At 45.0% G+C, this 18,042-nt stretch overlaps 1 protein-coding gene across 4 annotated transcripts in view; it reads right to left on the bottom strand.

Moving 5' to 3' along the window:
* GRAMD1B (GRAM domain containing 1B) overlaps positions 1-18,042 on the bottom strand; it is a 277,996-nt gene that overhangs the window by 202,669 nt on the left and 57,285 nt on the right. For 2 of the 4 annotated variants that reach the window (XR_004053671.1, XM_010356453.2), the window contains exon 2: positions 2,304-3,126. The exons of 1 other annotated variant lie outside the window; for it this stretch is intronic. Coding sequence is in view for 2 of the 3 variants with exons in the window: in XM_010356453.2 (XP_010354755.1) it covers positions 2,304-2,677 (374 nt within the window). In the remaining variant the exon portion in view is untranslated. Of the gene's footprint in view, positions 1-2,303; positions 3,200-18,042 lie in introns of those variants that run through there. One more of the 4 variants, XM_030918396.1, reaches the window with a different exon arrangement.

Here is an 18,042-nt window from a genome sequence, read left to right on the forward strand (position 1 = left end):
TATGACAGAATGTCAAGATCAAAAGAAGGTCTCTTTTAGTTTCTTTTACATTTGAGGGAAAAGCCGGTAAGTCATGACAAACTACTTTATTTATTTATTTATTTAAGACGAAGTTTCGCTCTTCTTGCCCAGGCTGGAGTGCAATGGCATGATCTTGGCTCACTGCAACCTCCACCTCCCGGATTCAAGCAATTCTCCTGCCTTGGCCTCCTGAGTAGCTGAGATTGCAGGCACCCGCTACCACACCTGGCTAGTTTTTTGTATTTTTAGTAGAGACAGGTTTCACTATGTTGGCCAAGCTGGTCTCAAACTCCTCACCTCAGGTGACCCTCCCGCCTCACCTCAGGTGACCCTGCCGCCTCACCTCCCAAAGTGCTGGGATTACAAGCACGAGCCACCGCCCCCAGCCTGACAAACTACTTTAGTTCAAGGTTAGCTCCCACCAAGTTTGCCCCATTTCCCTCTGCTCTGTGAAAAGGGTAGCAGGATGAAGTACCAAACAGAAGGAACTTCTATCCCCAGGGTCCACAAAAATCCATGGAACAAAGCTCTATATCTGCACCTGCAGAGGGAACCATGCTCAGTTATTGTAAACAGAAAAGAGAAACTCTGGAAGGCCCAAAACGCCCATCTTGTGCATAACCAATCCCACTCCTCAGTCCCCACCCAGCAAAGACACATGGCTCATCCTGTTTCTCCTGCCACTCTTCATATTGTCCTCCTCAGCCAGTCTTATGCACCCAACCTCATTCTTTTCCTGCTGTTTTCTACTACCCATCTGTATTTGTCATGGTGTCAGCCTCTTCCTTCAAGAAGTCTGCCTCTACTTCTCCAGAACTCTCTCTTTTCTAGTACATAGCACAGTATGTTTTTCAATGGCTCCCACGGGTCGTCTTCTTTTTTTTTTTTTTTTTTTTTTTGAGATAGAGTTTCACTCTGTGGTCTAGGCTGGAGTGCAGTGGCATGATCTCAGCTCACTGCAGCCCCTGCACCCAGGTTCAAGTGATTCTCTTGCCTCAGCCTCCCAGGTAGTTGGGATTACAGGAGCCTGCCACTATGCCCAGCAAATTTTTGTACTTTTAATAGAGACGGGGTTTCACCATGTTGGCCAGGGTGGTCTCGAACTCCTGACCTCAAGTGATCCACACGCCTCGGCCTCCCACAGTGATGGGATTACAGGCGTGAGCCACTGTGCCCAGGTGTTCATTTCTTATACAAGTGTCCTCTCATTTTCCTTCTCACCATCTACAATCCCTTACTCTACCTATCCTTCGCCCACACCCTCCTCAACATCACCACTATTAGCTGTTACTAGACTGAGCTCATAGAAATATTCAGTAAGTATTTACTGAATTGAAATCAATGTAATTGAACAGATTTGGAGAAGGAATTCCAGGGAAAGTGATCCAGTTGCTCTGCACAAGAACACAAATCCATTAAGAGACAGGGCCCTAGACTCTCAAAGTAAATATGTAGGATTCGTGGTACCAATGAACAAGTGAGGACTCCCTGCCCTCCACCAGGCAAAGGGCTTGCCTCAGACACAACTCCCTAGAGTAGCAGTCCTGACCAGAGCTGTGTAGAGCTGCTCTATGGCGCCCTGCACCAGTTCTCTACGTGAAGGAAGCTCAAACTTCTCCCATTACCCAGATGCCACATTGACCTAGGCAAAAAAGTAGCTGGTACAAACTACAGTCTTGTAGGTATCCATGTCTAAAGACTCTGATAGGGTAGGAAATGTGACTCACTCAATGTCAATATTTCACTTCCACACAAGTGAGCCAGTTAAGGCAAGCCAGTGTGGCCAAACATAAAATAAGATGGAAACGGAGTTTAGAAATATAAACCACTTAACTTCTTCTCTGGCCTTTTGCTATCTCCATCTGTAGAAAGGGAGCCATAGTAATACCTACCTCAGAGAGTTTGCATAGGGATGGAATCTGGAAGTACATGAAGTGCTCAACATAGTGGCCGGCACATGGTAAGCGCTCGATAACTATTAGCTGCTGTTATTATTATTATTTATTTCGCTCTGGGGAGCAAGGGAGATGGAATGCAGCGTGAAGCCCCACATAAACGTGTCGTGCAACATGAAGCCCCTCACCCTGGGCCGGGAAGCGGGTGGCACGTGTGGAACCTGAAAGCCACCATCCCTGGGACCAGGCGCAGCGCCCGCCAGAAGCGCCTCTGGTGACGGGCTCCTACTCTCCCCCAGGACGTTTCCCCCAGGATGCCCCGAGGCCCTGGACGGCTCTGGAGAGGACGGGAGGGAAGGGAAGGAGACGGTCGGAACGGGGACGTACCTGCTTTCACTGCACTCCTTCCGCTCCCTCACCCTCAGCCACTTGCGGAGGAGGAAGCGTTTTCGGCGGGGGGACGCGCTGGGTGTGGAGCAGTTGGACCACGGGGTGTCTTCGTCGCTGGAGGGCGTGATCTCGATGGACGGCAGCTGCAAGAACTCTTTGCCGGGAGCCAAGACGCCGGGTAGGTCCCGGGCCAGCCCGGCCTCCAGGCTCTGCTCCTGTACGTTCTTCATGCGGCGCATCTTGAAGCGCCGGCGGCGAAGCGTGGGGGTCGACGAACTGGACCAGACCGGGCTGCCCTCAGGCGCGCCCTGCGGCTCGGGCACCTGCAGGGCGGGCAGCGGCCGGTTCTCCATCATGTTGGCCGCCGGCATGGGGGCTGTCGCCTCTGCGCTCGCCCTGCGCCCTCCGCCAGCGGACTCGTTCGCGTCTCCCGTTGGCTGCTCCCCACCCTCGGCCTGCGGCACACTCCCCTCTCCAGGGGCCGGAGGACCAAGTTCCTTTACCGGAGCACAGAGAGGAAGGGACGCGAGGAGACGCGGCGTGGCGCGCCGCCTCCCAGAGTCTAACTTTTCGGAGCGCGAGGCTTCCGGGCCGTCAGCCGCCGGCGAGGCCACCCGGGCGGGGCAGGAGCTGCCTGCCAGCCACCCGGTCGCCCTCCTGGGGCTCCCCTCGCGCGCCCGCTTGTTTTTCTTCCGCTGCGCTCCCTGGCTTGCTGCGTCTTTGCCTTAGCGGGACTCGGCAGCCCGGGGCCCCAGGGGGCGGTGCAGCAAACTCTCAGCGGTTTGCGTTCAGCAGACCAGGTTGGGGGGCCGGCTTGGCGCTGCAGGGAGGTAGAGAGCAGGAGGAAGAGGCAGTGGTAGGAGGGAAAGGGGGAGAGAGAGAGAGAGAGAGAGAGGAAGCGAGACACTGGATAAAAACAAAAAAGGAGGAAGAGGAGCGGGGGCTGGGGGACTATCCTGAATGGACTAGCACTGGCAGCGACCGCTAGTGTAACTGTACACGGATTCCCCCGGGGAGGGACTCTACCTCCAAGTAAAGGCTGCTCCAATCAGCCTGGTGAAATAGGATCACAAACCAAACTTTCTCAGGGCAACGATTGGCCAGGCAGCTGCCATTAGTCAAACTCGGCTATTTCCTTGGGGGTGGGGGGTGCAGAGAAAGGGGAATCAATGAAGTCAGTCCTCACTCTCTCAGGCCACCCATGATACAGGGTTGAAGGAAAATGAGGAGACTTTTCAACTAGCTCTTGTCTCCTAAGGAAGGCGCTTTGAATTATTTGGGGGTGTGGGTAGTGGCACTGCAGGCCGGAGTATAGTCAGAGGGGGAAAGCAAGGTTGCTGGAGGCTGCTTCCAAAATGACAAGCTGAGAAGAGAGGACGGTTCTCCCGTGGCGGCGTGAGCTGAGGACACCAGACATGATACACCAAGGAAAGACAGACAATGGGGTCTGAGAGACAAAGGACACAGGAGCAGTAAGGAAAATGGGGGCTGAACCCTGTACATGAGCCAGCTGCCAGTACTATAGCTGCCTCCTGAGCAAAGAATGAAATGAGGAGTGGGTGAGCACCCGCAAAGCAATGCCTCCAACAGAGCCCCAGGGAGTTGAGTGTACCCGCCCCCCCTTACATTCCTGAGGGCTGATTCAGTTCTGCTCCAGTCTGCCGTGGACTGGGTCACAGAGTCGAGTATGTCCCCATGTCATGGAACCTAGGAAGTCTGGGTCAGTCCTGGTAGCATCCCAAGATGTGCTGAACCACACTCACTCTCTAGACCCAGGCCCTAAGAGATCATCAACCCTAGAATTGATCCGTCCTATTTAGGTGCTCTCTGTGGGCACTGAGTCTAACCCAGCCCAGCTCCTAGAGCAAGGCTGTAGCACCCATTCTCCTCCTTCATCCCTAGCCCAGTGCATTTGTCTCTTGGGTCAGTAACTGTTTTGTTTTGTTTTGTTTTTAAGAGACAAAGTCTCACTCTGTTGCCCAGGCTGGAGTGCCGTAGTGCAGTCATGGCTCACTGCAACCTTGAATTCCTGGGCTCAAGCTGTCCTCCCACCTGAGCCTCCTAAGCAGCTGGGAGTACAGGTGCACACCACCACACCCAGCTAAGTTTCATTTATTTTTGTAGATATGAGGTCTTGCTATTTGCACAGGCTGGTCTCAAACTCCTGGCCTCAAGTGATCTGCCCGCCTTGGCCTCCCAAAGTGCTAAGATTACAGGCGTGAGCCACCATACCCAGCCTGGTCAGTAACTTTCAAAGAGATCATGAGAATCACCCAAGAATATACCGTGAAGTCCACAATCTGATCCATCCCTCTTTTCTGCCGCTCTCAGAGTCCAGTTTCCATCTGGCAGCCAATACCCAGCTTCCGTGCCAGGACAAAAGTCACATTTCACAAGGGTCCTAAAGCTGAGGAAAATTCACACCCCTAAAGACCACAAGAATTAACTGCAAGTAAATACATCCCTGCAGTTCAGCAAGACATCAAGGGCTGACAGCTGGCTATGGGTCTGCCAAGCTCTGCAATGACACTTGTCAAGTATGGAAAAGCTCAAGGCATCCTGACATTACACAACCTTTGAGAGGCTGGGAAACTGAGGGAAATATGTCTTCCTCAGGGAGAGAGATGCTGCGGCTGAAAAGCCAGGGCCAGGCCCACCCATAAGTGACTCCCTGGAATGTCGGCCCCGTTTCTGAAATCCAGCCACTGGCCCTCTCAGGAGTGATTTGGTATCACTCTATTTTAACTCCCGGACATAGCACAGAAAGCAGAAACCCCTTCCCATCAGGTGTCAGACCTGGCAAGGAGCAGGTCATCTCTTCCAGCTCCAGGCATGCTGAGGAGTCTGCGCTGTAATCCCAAACTTCCGGATCCGGAGCTAAGCCAAGTTCCACAGAGTTTGTTCCCTCCCTTGTACTTCCTCCAAGGATGAGTGTTTTGCAGGAGATCTGATAACTTCCCAGTTCAAGGAACCTGCGTATTGGGTGGGCTCTTGACATAGAAGATGAGGGTCTCAGGAGCTTATGGGAAGAAAGGAAGCCAGGACGCTACCATTTGCTTCGAGGCCAAAAAAACAAAAGGATGGTGCATAAGACAGGGGCAAGAAGATTCTATGGGCAACTTGGGAAGAGGGAGAAACAACAAGGGGGGAAGCTTTAAGTTTGTTCTGGGCACTCTGAATTTAAGTGTATACCTCTTACAAGGAAGAAAAGCCACCAGCTCTCTCTTCCCACACACTTCAGCCACTTTTCCCACCCACAGTAGATTCTGAACCTGAAATCCTATGAGATTTAATTTAAGCCTTGGGCACAGCAGTGGCTACGAGTGATCATTTACATTTCACCTGGCCTGAGAGAAAACCTCCAAACAGGAAGCTAAAATGTCTCGCTTGGGAAGCAGATACACAGAACTCTTAGCCTGAACACTGTCCTTACTCACTTGCACCTGCAGTCCCTTCTTTTTTTCAAGCCATAACCTTTTTGACCATTAAAACCCTGTTCAAAACACATCCCCCAGCCCTTTCCAGCTGTTTCTGTTGCCCGTGGCTCTGGCAAGTAAGATAATAAATGAGGCACTGCTTTGAAATACGAAATGCCCTACAGCTGTGAGCCATCATTACCGTTAAGACTATAAGCTCCTTGAGGAAAGAATCAAGTTTCTCCTTCCTTTAATTCTCTCCAGTATCCTGTGCTTTTTATGTGTTTGGTGACCTCTACACTTTTGGAAAGAGCTTTCATACATCACACTGTGTCTTCCCAGCGGCCTTTACAATGGATGAAAGTGGGACAGAGAGATTCAGTAGTTTATCCAAGGGCACAGATAAATGACGATGGCTAATCAATGACAAGGCCAGAACTGGAACTCACGCCTTCTGAAGCCAGTTTAGAGGCCTCCAAAAGTGTAGAGAAACAATTTCTCAAAGTAGCTGGTGCCAACGTCAGAACCAAAGAGTTTCCATGCCCTGCATCAGAATCTCAGCGATTGCATTTGCTCCCCAAGTCTCCCTACTCCCATATTTCTTCTCTCCAATATTTGGCTCTCAGCAACCCCACAGTTCTCTGTGAAACTGACCTCACCTTTGCCCCCATTCCCCGCTTCCCCAGACAGGTGGTAGCCAGAACAACCCAGCCTCCCCTCTCCCACCTGCAGCCAGGCCTCTGACTTTAAATGAAAGGAGGTCATATTACCAAGCAACTGTTGTTTATTCTCAGCTGCAAAGGCTCCCTTTTCCTACAGATACAAGACACCCAACACCTGTCTATTACTTCTGGAGACTCATAAACTATTATTATTATTACTCAATTTCCAGGAGAAAATTTAAGTGAAACATAGTAGCTTGCAGGCTAGATTTCTCCTGGGTGCACATCCAAGTAAATGTGAACTGGAAGGCACAGGCACCCCAGACACATTATCGCACTTGCTCCAGGATGCCAAGGCAAGGAACTCCCAAGGACACAGGAACGTCTCCCCACAACACTGTTGTTGCAAGAAAGACAGTCCCCACTCTCAACGCTGGGACACAGAGTCTCTCCCTGACACAACATTCAGAATGGCCAATCCCAACGGTTGGCCCATTATGAGGGAAAGAAGCAGGCAGTGGGCATAGAAGAAGTGGAATTTGCGGCTGGCAGGAAACCTGGAAATACAGACAGAAACGTGGACAATGGTGAGAGCAATGTTACCTGTCTTCAAACACAAAATGAAGGATGGTCAGATTTCACTCTGCAACTCTCATTTTGCTGCTGAGCAAGAGGAAATGCATTTCTGTAGAGTGCAGCATGGGGGATTTGGGATAGATGATAAACATTTACTGAGGGTAAGGATGTTTAAGGACTGGCATGAATGACTAAGGCTGGGTAGAGAATGGCCTTCTCTGTAGATCTTTTAAAGGTAACTGGAGCCTAGTTAGAGGTGGTGGCAGGAAAGAGATGATCTCTTAAAGGCCCAGCCCACCCTACTACTGTGGGTCTCTAAGACCCAGATGGTTTCTTTTTAAAGTAGAAGCAATTCACTTACACCTAAAATAAAGTCTGTTTGAGCTGACCTGTTACTGGCTCAATGGCATTTTGATCACCGGATGCTAAACCCTCCCTGAGACCTATAAACAGCTTTAATATCTTGCACTGATGAACTAGAAATACAGGGATCAATTACCAGGATGGTACTGAAGCAAGGAAGTGAGGGCTCGGGGATGAAGACAGGAGAAAGAATTGGAGGGAATAACTTAAACTCTTCCCCAGGGTATCTCCTGTTTCTTTCACGAGTCCTCCCTTCATTTCCCCAGGGAGGGGCTCGCTACTTTAAGAAGGGTCAGGGGACGCTGCACTGAATTGGTGTAGTTAGAGAAGGAGTGTGGAGGAGGAGGCTGATGTTGGTTAAATACAACCTAAATCAAACCACAGTTGACTAACCACCACATCCAGCTTCTCCTTCCAAGGAAAAAGGGAGAAAATGCTTCAGGACTTTGACGGAGACTCAGTTTTGGAGAACAGAGCCCTGTGCAGTGCTCTCAACCTTGGGGAGTGCACAGGATCAGCTGTTTGCTTCCAACAGCCTTCACAGGGGCCAGGGTGAGCAATGACGTCACCTCGGGAGAAGGACTGTCACCAGATAAGCCTCATTGGTGTAATTGCTCATCAAAAGGCTTCGGCGTCAAAGAAGAATGTTTTGCACAACATTTGGCTGCCCTTGTACTTGACACCAAGAATACCAAGGCACAGAAGGACATTATCTCTTGTCCTCTAAATCTTGCAAGAACTTACGTGCAAACCAGGGCTGAAAAAGACTCTCTGAGGTTGCCCCATCTGTCCTTGGCTGTCCATCCCAAGGAAAGCAGGTGGCATGTGCTGGAAATTCTGCTCTTGCTTTCCTCAGAAGCATTGCAAAATACCATCAGCCTATACTAACTACCAACAAGTGACTGAGTGTGCAGACCCAAAGTCAAGCCACCTGAGTTTTGTACCCATTTCCATCACTTACTAGCAGTTTTATTGTGGCTAAGTTATTTAACTTCGCTGTAACTCAGTTTCCTCATCTGTAAAATCAAGTTAATAAATGGCATCTCCTTGCTGAAGTGATTGTAAGCGTTCGTGCTATGTAGGGCACTTAGAACAGAGTTTGGCACACAGTAAGTGCTCAATAAATGTTAGCCTTTGTTATGTGTAAGTTTCCCTTATCATACCCTTCATAAGAAACAGGACTATTGTTGTTGATTTTCAATGCAGTTTAATTCTACAAGTGGTTGTTAAGCTAGAGCACTGTGTAAGGCTCCCTGTCCAGGAAGCCCTTGGGACATAGCTAGATAAATAAGATACACATGGTGCATTGGAACACATGATCTCTCAAAGCAGAATTAATTAAGTGCAAAATACAAGTGCACAAGAGGTGTGAGTGGAATTAAATTTTAACTAGAGGAAAAGAGGCAGTCTAAGCAGGTCCTATGGAAGAATTGGTATTTAAGTTAATACTTCAAGTAGGAATTTCAATAAAAAAGAATAGGGCATTAGCAGTTTGAATAAAAGCATTGAGGAGTGAAAACTCACAGAGAGGTTTTGAAAATAGGAAAAGATAAGTCAGAGCATAGGGTAGGACATACAAGATTAGGCAATGAGGCTGGGCAAACAAGGGGTCAGATTGCAGTGTAAAAGGGTTTGGTTTTGTTTTGTTTTTAAATTAGAGACAGGGTCTTTCTATGTTGCCCAGGCTTGTCTTGAACTTCTGGTCCAAAGGGATCCTCCTATCTCAGCCTTCCAAAGTGCTGGGATTACAGGTGTGAGCCACCACACCTAGCCTAGTGTTTAATTATAGATTTTATTATTTAGGCAAGGGATACTATTCAGATTGGTTTGGGTTTGGTGGTTTTCTTTTTCTTTTTTCTTTTTTTTTTGGTGTTGAGGGGGCTACATTACTAACTTGTATTTGAGAAGCATCAACTCTGGTGACAGCATGAAATTTGACGTTTGAACTGGAGAAAAAAGCAGATAGGAACCATAAAAACCAATTAAGAGATTATCATTCAATCAGCCAATATTTTGGGAATATTGACCATATATATGAATGGCAAATAGTTCAGATAAAAGATGGAGAAAATCTGAAATAGGGCAGGGGTAAAATGTGGAATGAGAGGAGATAGGCAAGGAAAAGGAGAAACCTCTGGAAGAAAACCAAGAAACAGCAATCACGGGGAAGCCGAGGGGAGAAAGGAGGCATTTATTGCATGGCTACACTATGCCAGGCGCTGTGCTGAGTGCTTCACCCACAAAATCCCAGCTGACCCTTGCAACAACTCTGAGAAACAAGTATCAAAAGTCCTATTTGAAGGTGATGGGAGATTTTACAAGGTGACTTGCCCAAGTTCACACAGCTAGTAGAAGATGAACACAAATTTAAACTAGGGTCTCTTTGCTTTAAACTCATCCTTTTAAAATTATACTACATTTCAAAGAGATAAATGTTACTATATCCTATAATGAAGTCAGGCAGAAGAAAGACAGAGATAATTCCATTAAATTTTGTAATTAGGTCATTGATGACCTTTGAGACAACAATTTCAGTAGAGTGGTCAGAGAAGAAATGAGATTGCTATGGGTTAAAGAGTAGATAGGGAATGAATGAATGGAAGCTGCAAGATTAGACTGCCCTTTCTAGAAATTAGTCAGCAAAAGGAAAGAGGGACATCTATTCTCAAATAGTTTTTGAGCATTTACTATGTGTTAAACACCCTTCTAATGCCTAGAGTTAGACTGTGAAAAGTTACTTGTGGTTGGAGTGGGAGCAAAAGGAGAGAGAAAGAGAAGAGGAGAGAGGAGAGGAGTGGAGGGGAGAAGAAAGGGGAGGAGAGGGAACATTTGGGTTGGGGATAAGGTTTTTTTTCTTTCAATTTGTGTGTGTGTGTGTTTTATTGTTGGTAGATGTTATGTTTTAGAGGAACAAAATGTGACTGCATGATTATGCCATTTACAATGGAGTTCTGCCTATATCTGCTAAGAAAATTGGAGCTTCGTGGTGTACCTGGTAATCTAGCAAATCAATCAAAAAGTATTTAATCTTCCCAGACTCTAAGCATACCATAATAGTGAGTAGTGTGAAGTTTCTGAAAGTTTATGAAAAATGATTACTGCTTCCTACAAATATTTTTTGAATACCTATCAAAGATGACTCTGGCCTCAGTTGCTTCAAATCTGGGGGAAGGGAGGAAGGAGAAGAAAACCAATCCAAGAACTACAATTTGGTAAATTCACTTCAGGAGAAATGTGTACCGAATGCAGTGTGAAAACAGGGAGAAGAATCCTGATCCAGAGAGAATTTCACAGAGAAGACAGTACTTAGTCAAGGTTTGAAGGTGAGCAGAGGCGTTTTCCGTGTAGAACAAGGGGGCCATATTTCCAGCAGAAGACCCACATGTGCAGAGGCATTGAGGCATAAAAGAAAGCATGGTTTGATCGCTTCTCGGCCTTTTGGCTGAGGTCAAGTGTAGGAAGCATGGTGTGTTATTGGAATTACAAAAATAACAGTTTGAAGCATAATGAATGTAATGAAAAAGTTTTAAAAACCTAGAAAACAGTTGCCTGGTTTGTTCTGATGGGACAGGATGTTTGCCAAACACCAGGGAGATATTAGCCTTTAAATATTATGTCAAGCAAAAAATTGGAATTGCTTTGTTATGACACAGGAAGGAGCTGAAGAAGACTAGGCTCCACGGAAGATTTTCATTGGTGGCCCCTCTAACCTAGCTCTGGACAACTATTCCTACTGTACCCTGACAGGTTTATCTTTCTGCAAACAATGCATCTTGAGGGAGTAACTGTAAACTATTCACCCCTATGCAATTCTGCACTTGGCACAAACTCTTGCCTTAATGAAATTCACACTGTGGGATGTTCTCACTTTTCAGGAATAGTCCGTTTCCTCTACCCTGCTGCACTCCGCCCCAGAGCTGCCCCTAGTGGCAAGCACCCCTGTTGTATCCACCCCCATCCCTCTCCTAGAAATGGAGACTCAGGACCACTGTACTCACATTTTTGCCTCAATCCAGTGACTACATGGCATTTTAAACACTCTGAAACTGAGGTTTAGGGATGAGTTATGCTAGGTAATCTACAAAGTCTTTTTGTAGCTTTCAGGGTCTATCGACTGGAAAGGTCTACTTTGCTTCAGGCAATCCTGATGTATGAAAATACAGATTTAAAAAAATCTGAATCTGGCATGATCCTTCATATAATTCAAATCATTTGTTTTACAGAAAATATTTATTAAAATACATTGTTTCTTTACAAGTATGAAATTTTAATTCAATGATAAACTTGAATAAGGCACACTCAGATGAGGAAGTCATCTGTTGCATAACTTTGGGTGTCCAAATAGACATGAAACATATCACCTTTCCCAGGAAAAGAAACAACTTCATTTTCTGTGCCATCAACCACTCCCTGGATGTAAGCAGATACCTCTGGAAGACATATTAATTCTGTCTGACAGTTGGACATTTTTATAAGCAGTAAAAATATCACCTTCCTTAGGTGACAGAATTATAGACCTGGAAGAAGCATTAGCTATTTCATTCCATGCACATCCTTTTTCTACTCTATCTGACTCAGGTTCATAGATGAGAAACTGAGGCATAGGCAAGATAAATCTTAGACCAAGATCACGAAGCTGAACCTGAAACTGTTTTATGTAAATCAAACATCTTTCAGTCAAGCGCTACCTTCATGACTTCTAATATTATTTTGACCTCTGAGAATAATTAAAAAACAAACTGCACAGAGGAATCCTAACAGTCAGTCTGAATTTGTTGGCAAACATTCTGTGTGCATCTAATTCCCTCATAAGCCCACACAGAGCAAGAAGTTAATCAAACACAAATACCTCACTAGAACTAATCCCAACACACGGACGTGTAGATTTGCATAAAAGGTATAGAATGGTTACTGGCACTTGGGAAGGCCTTTTTGCTTTACATAAACAGGATACCTGTATGTGGGAAATTCCCCTAATACATTTTACTTGATTGATATACAACTTGGCAAGAACATCACTACTTACTAAAAGTGTGTCTGTAAACAATTAACTTACATGGTCTTGCCCTTTCACCTTAAAGCAAGTATGTGATACCTAGGACTTGAACCACATGAAAAATCTGCTTAGTCAGGTATAGATTAGAAATGTTTCAGTGTCCTAAAAATTTTCAGATTCACCTAAGATTTCATGAGCAAAGCACTATATTTTGTCATTTAAGTCTCATAATAATCCTTTGAGGTGAGTGTCATTCCTTCCCATTGCAGTGATGAGGAAACTCAGGCTCAGAGAGATGAAGCACTGCAGAGGTCAAGATTTAAACCCAGGTATTCTGAATCCCAAACCAGTGTTTTCTCCACTTCACTGTTGCTCTCTTTTGACTTTCTGTAAAATACACATTCAAACAGGTTCTCCCTGTCATCATTTGTGAAGACATGTAGCTGATTTGCAATTTGGCAAATTAATTAATTTGGAGTTGCAATTTGGCAAACCAATACCCTTTGTTTTCTTATTTAATTCAGTCAGTTTCTATTTGTTCCCTAAGTTTCCTTGGGAGTTTGTATTGAATTCTAAATATTAAAGAGAAAAAAACACACTATCCCAAATATTTAGCAGAACTCCCTTGCAATAAATTATTATATTAGCAATACATTCTCTTCATGGCATGTTCAGGCCACATAATCAGTTTCTCATCTGTCTTTAATAATGTAGGCATATCTCTAATTTATAATTTTTACCCAAATGTCTCTAATATCTCTTACCTATTAAGAAGTCTACCTATAGATCTGAGATGAATCATCAGGGTTCGGTAAGTCCTGGTGCTTCCTGGCTCCTATTACCAAGGACTGCAGACTCAAGGCTCCAAGCAGGCACTTTGGACCACAGAGGAGAAAACTGCGGAGTCCAAGCCTCCACTATGTTCATTTGCTTAAAATGAGGTTTGCCATCCTCTGTTGAAATCGTAGCTTAGTAAACAATAAAAGACCTTTAAAAGTAGACTTTCTGTGATCTTAAGATTCTAATTTAGCTTCCACGGGTAGATCTAACTTGTTTCCAGAATGTAGTCAGGCAATGGTTTAAATCTTACTAGCCAGAGCAAAGTCTTCCTTTCCGAAGTCTTGTTCACATGATCATTCCGTGCAAGTTTGCTACCTATGCAGGACCTTGGACCTTGGAACAAGGACAATGGGTTCCATTCCCACCATAATAAAATCTCCCCACCTTAACTCAAAGAACAGCCAGTCAGCACTCATTGGCCCCATATGTCCTTCAGGCAGAGACCTACTAGGGTACTGAAAATCTAGTCTACTGCTTTGCTTCCTTTTTCTTGCTCCCTCTCTCTCTTTCTCTTTCTCTCTCTCATTTACACACACACACACACACACACACACACACACACACACACACTCTTAGAAATTCCCCTACTCCCTTCTTGCAACAGACAGTTTTTTTTGTTTTGTTTTGTTTTGTTGTTGTTGTTGTTTTAAGAGACCGGGTCTCTATCACCCAGGCTGGAGTGGAGTAGCACAATCATAGTTTACTGCAGCCTCAAACTCCTGGCCTCAAGCAATCCTCCTGCCTCAACCGACCAAGCAGCTTGGACTAGAGACATGTGCCACCACACCCGGCTAATTTTTATTATTTTTTGTAGAGACAGGGTCTGGCTATGTTGCCCAGGCTGGTCTTGAACTCCTGGTCGCAAGCAATCCTTCAGCCTTGGCCTCCCAAAGTGCTGGCCGTACAGGCATGAACCATGCCCAGCAGATGCTGTTAATCCAAAAATAAATGATGAGTTCCCTTCTGTGGGGGTGGTAAAGCCCAGAGTGAACCTACTGGGGACAGTATCACTATGAGTTTGAGACCAGATAACCTCTATGGTCACTTGCAAGTCTAAGATTCTAGAGCATTCCACAGTTCCCAGGTTCTATATATAGCAAGTCCTTGTCTACTCTTGCTCTTCAGGTTGTCCTTTTATGATGTATTTTCTTTCTGTTCTCCTTTGAAAGTGTCCTCAATATTCATTTATTAATCAATCTTCACTAGCGTAAAAAAACCTCAAAGCAGTTTACCCGTACCTCTTTCCAACACATCATTTCCCACCTTGTATCACAATTAGCGATGTGCATTTTCCACCCACCCTCAGACTGTGGCTGCCATCCGCAGAGGATTTATGTCCCATTCATTATTGGTGTCTGTTACCGAGCTCACTGCTCCAGACTGAGCACTTACATTTATGCTCGGTAAATGTCTATGAATGAAAAAATGATGGTGGAGGGACAGGGGAGGACAAGGAACAGGGCCGGGAGGTTTGAAGAGGCACCAAGTGCAATTATTTCCCGGCCTGGAAGTCCTTAGAAATTGCTCTTCTGCCACAATGCCCTTCTGGAGAGAAGGAAACTGAAGAACATCATCTGCTTCAGCTCTGCCATTTTCCTAGGGGCAGCTCTGACTGTGGTCACAATGTTCCTTAGATTATCATATCACACTAAGCCAACACCACAGAGGAGGTCTCAGGAGAAGTAACCTGGGACACTAATGCCTTTTGCCCAGAACATTCACTCCTGATTAACCAAAGTTCAGGTTTTTTTTAGGTAAGGGTGTTTGGACTATGAATTGTTGAGGAGCAATTAAAGGAAGGAACAAGAATGTATTTGGAAAAAACAGCTTATCTATCAACTCTTAAGAAAATACCCTGAATCGGAGTTTATTCAATCCTCTTTCTCCTACTGGTAAAGTCCCCCAGCTTAACCATCCCTGAGAGAGGGGATTTCATCCTACTCTCTTTCAGAGATCTCCAGATAGGCAAATCTTCCAACTCCCCTTGGGACACCCTGACAGACTTGTGTTCTGGTGCTGCCCAGCCCTCCAGAAAAATAGCCATCCTCTTCCATGGTTTTCTGTTTGAAGGATGTCTGCCAGTCCTGATTTGAAGGCTGACATTAAGCCATCATTTTATTTCCCCAAAATATCTGTTTATTCCATTTGAGTTTCAAAGTGGAAAAGTACCTTAGAGAAAGAAAGCCAGCTTCCACATTTTATATATGAAATAGTTAGGGCACAGTGGTTCATTCCTATAATTCCAGCTCTTTGAGAGGCCAAGGTGAGAGGGCTGCTTGAGGACAGGCGTTTGAGACCAGCCTGGGTAACATAGTAAGAGCTAATCTCTACAAAAAACCATTTTAAAAATTAGCCAGGCATAGAAGCATGTGCCTATAGCCACAGCTACAGGTTGCTCACTGCAACCTCCACCTCCCAGGTTCAAGTGATCTTATGAGTCAGCCTCCTGAGTAGCTGGAATTACAGGCGCACACTACCACACCTGACTAATTTTTATATTTTTCGTACAGACAGGGTTTCCCCATGTTGGCCAGGCTGGTCCCGAACTCCTGACCTCAAGTGACCCGCCCACCTCGGCCTCCCAAAGTGCTGGGATTACAAAGTGGGTCACTGCGCCCAGCCTGTTTGTTTTATTGATACATGATAGATGTGCATATTTTGGGGGTGTGATCATTTACTACATTCATATAATTTGTAAAGATCAATTCTGATGCCAGAGTTTATGTTCTCACATGATTTGCTTGTTCTCCTTCAGCGTGGAGTGATTTCAGACTTTAATGTCAACATCTCCATCCTAAGTTAGTACCTGATTTGATAAGTCATGAATGCATCTGTACTACATAATGATTGCATGTGCCTGTACAAAATACCATTACACATTCTTTTTTTCTTTTTTCTTTGAAACGGAGTCTCGCTCTGTGACCCAGGCTAGAGTGCAATGGTGCCATCTCAGCTCACCGCAACCTCTGCCTCCCAGATTAAAGTGATTCTCCTGCCTCAGTCCCCTGAGTAGCTGGGATTACAGGCACATGCCACCACGCCAAGCTAATTTTTGTATTTGTAGTAGAGACGGGGTTTCACCATGTTGGCCAGGATGGTCTCGAACTCCTGACCTCGTGATCCACCCATCTCGGCCTCCAGAAGTGCTGGGATTACAGGCTTAAGCCACTGTACCCTGGCTGCTCATTCTTAATATCCATCACATGACCTGTTTGAGATTAATGTAGCCCTTGCACTTCACTGATAGTTACCTTGTCTTCCATAAGTGTTCTGGATATAGAAAATCTGAGTTCAAATCCTGGATTCACCACTTATTACCAAGTTCATTCATCTCTCAGTGCCTCAGTTAACCAATGAATATCAGATTGATAATAATAGTGCCCATCTCAAGGGCTTATTGTGGAAGATAAACAGATAATACACATAAAGCACTTAGCTCAGTCGCTAGCACATAGCACACACTAAAAAAAAAAAAAAAAAAAAAAGTTGATGTTTACTTCATTTTTATGTCTGCAATCGCGTGTATAGTCATCACACTTTCATCACTCATGTAATGATATCCATTCAGGCAACAAGTTATGCCTGGCTGCAGGGACATATCACACAGCCACCATAGGACACTATAAAAATCCACCTTTTCTAAACAGTGCCACACAGGCTGCATTTATGAAATCCAGTTACCATTTCAGTAGCTCCCTACTCATACACACAGAAAAAGATGAATAAAGACTGAGGTCAAGTTAATAGCTTAAAATAGAGGTTTATTTATTTTAAGGCCTGTGGAGTAGCAGGGAGTAGAAAATGGTAATAATCGGTACGATTATGATCATTATCCCTATCACATCATTATTATCACTAGTATGAACAGAACTCTTGGGCTGGTCAGCATCTCAGATTTCTGTACTTGCTTTTTCTAAAGGAACTAGAGAATGCTTCATTGCTCCTTTACAACAGGAGTGGTTTTGCCATTCAATTATCATCTCCATCACACTCAATAGAAGTTAAAAGATGGCATTTTGGTCTTTTATTCAAGCAGGGGATCTTTCTACACCTTTCATTACAAGAGAAGCAACTGGTATAGCTAATTCAATGTACTGTAACTAATGCCTTGGAAATGCCCAAAGCACACCAACCCTAATCCACTTTGAAGACTAACTGTATTCCGCATGCTAGGTTTTGTATTAAGCTATACATTATAGTGAAATCAGCCCTAGGGGAAAATCCTCTTTGAACCCAAGCTAAAACCATTTTTATTTATTTCTAAAACTTACAAGAGCCTGATGCAATAGAAAAAATGAAAGAAACCTCAGTAATAAGATACCAATTTAACTGTTGGCTGAGCTACTGCAATGGCAGATATGTGGTTTTTGAACAAAGGTTGTGTGTATGTGCATGATACCTAGAACTCCCAAGATGCATATCGGTCCAAAAAGTAACAGTGACTATATTTTAATAGAAAACACTAATAGCAAGCTGCAAAGTCACCGTTTTGCCTATGAGGCATAATGGCAAAGTTAGTTCATTAACCAGTAGACTAACAGGAGAGCCGCTATTAAATCTTTTTAACACACAAAGAATTGCGGAAAGAAGAAATGAGTCGCTTGGAAAAAAGTGTCTGAGAACCTAACAACATTATTTACCCTGGCAGAAGAGTAAATGGTCAGAGAATTGCATCCTACCCAGATCAAAGACCTTAATGATAAAAATGATCTTCACCTGACCAAGATCTAAGGCGTCCTGAAGTTCACCAAGAATACAGCGCTCCATCCCAAGACCAAACACCCCCTGGCTCTGCTATGCATTGACTGAAAAGATAGTAATGTCATCATGAGACCAAGACAAGGCTTTGGAATTTCAGATAAATGGGGCCCAAAGGAAAGGCA

Source organism: Rhinopithecus roxellana, chromosome 15, assembly GCF_007565055.1.
Source record: "Rhinopithecus roxellana isolate Shanxi Qingling chromosome 15, ASM756505v1, whole genome shotgun sequence".
Taxonomy (NCBI): domain Eukaryota; kingdom Metazoa; phylum Chordata; class Mammalia; order Primates; family Cercopithecidae; genus Rhinopithecus; species Rhinopithecus roxellana.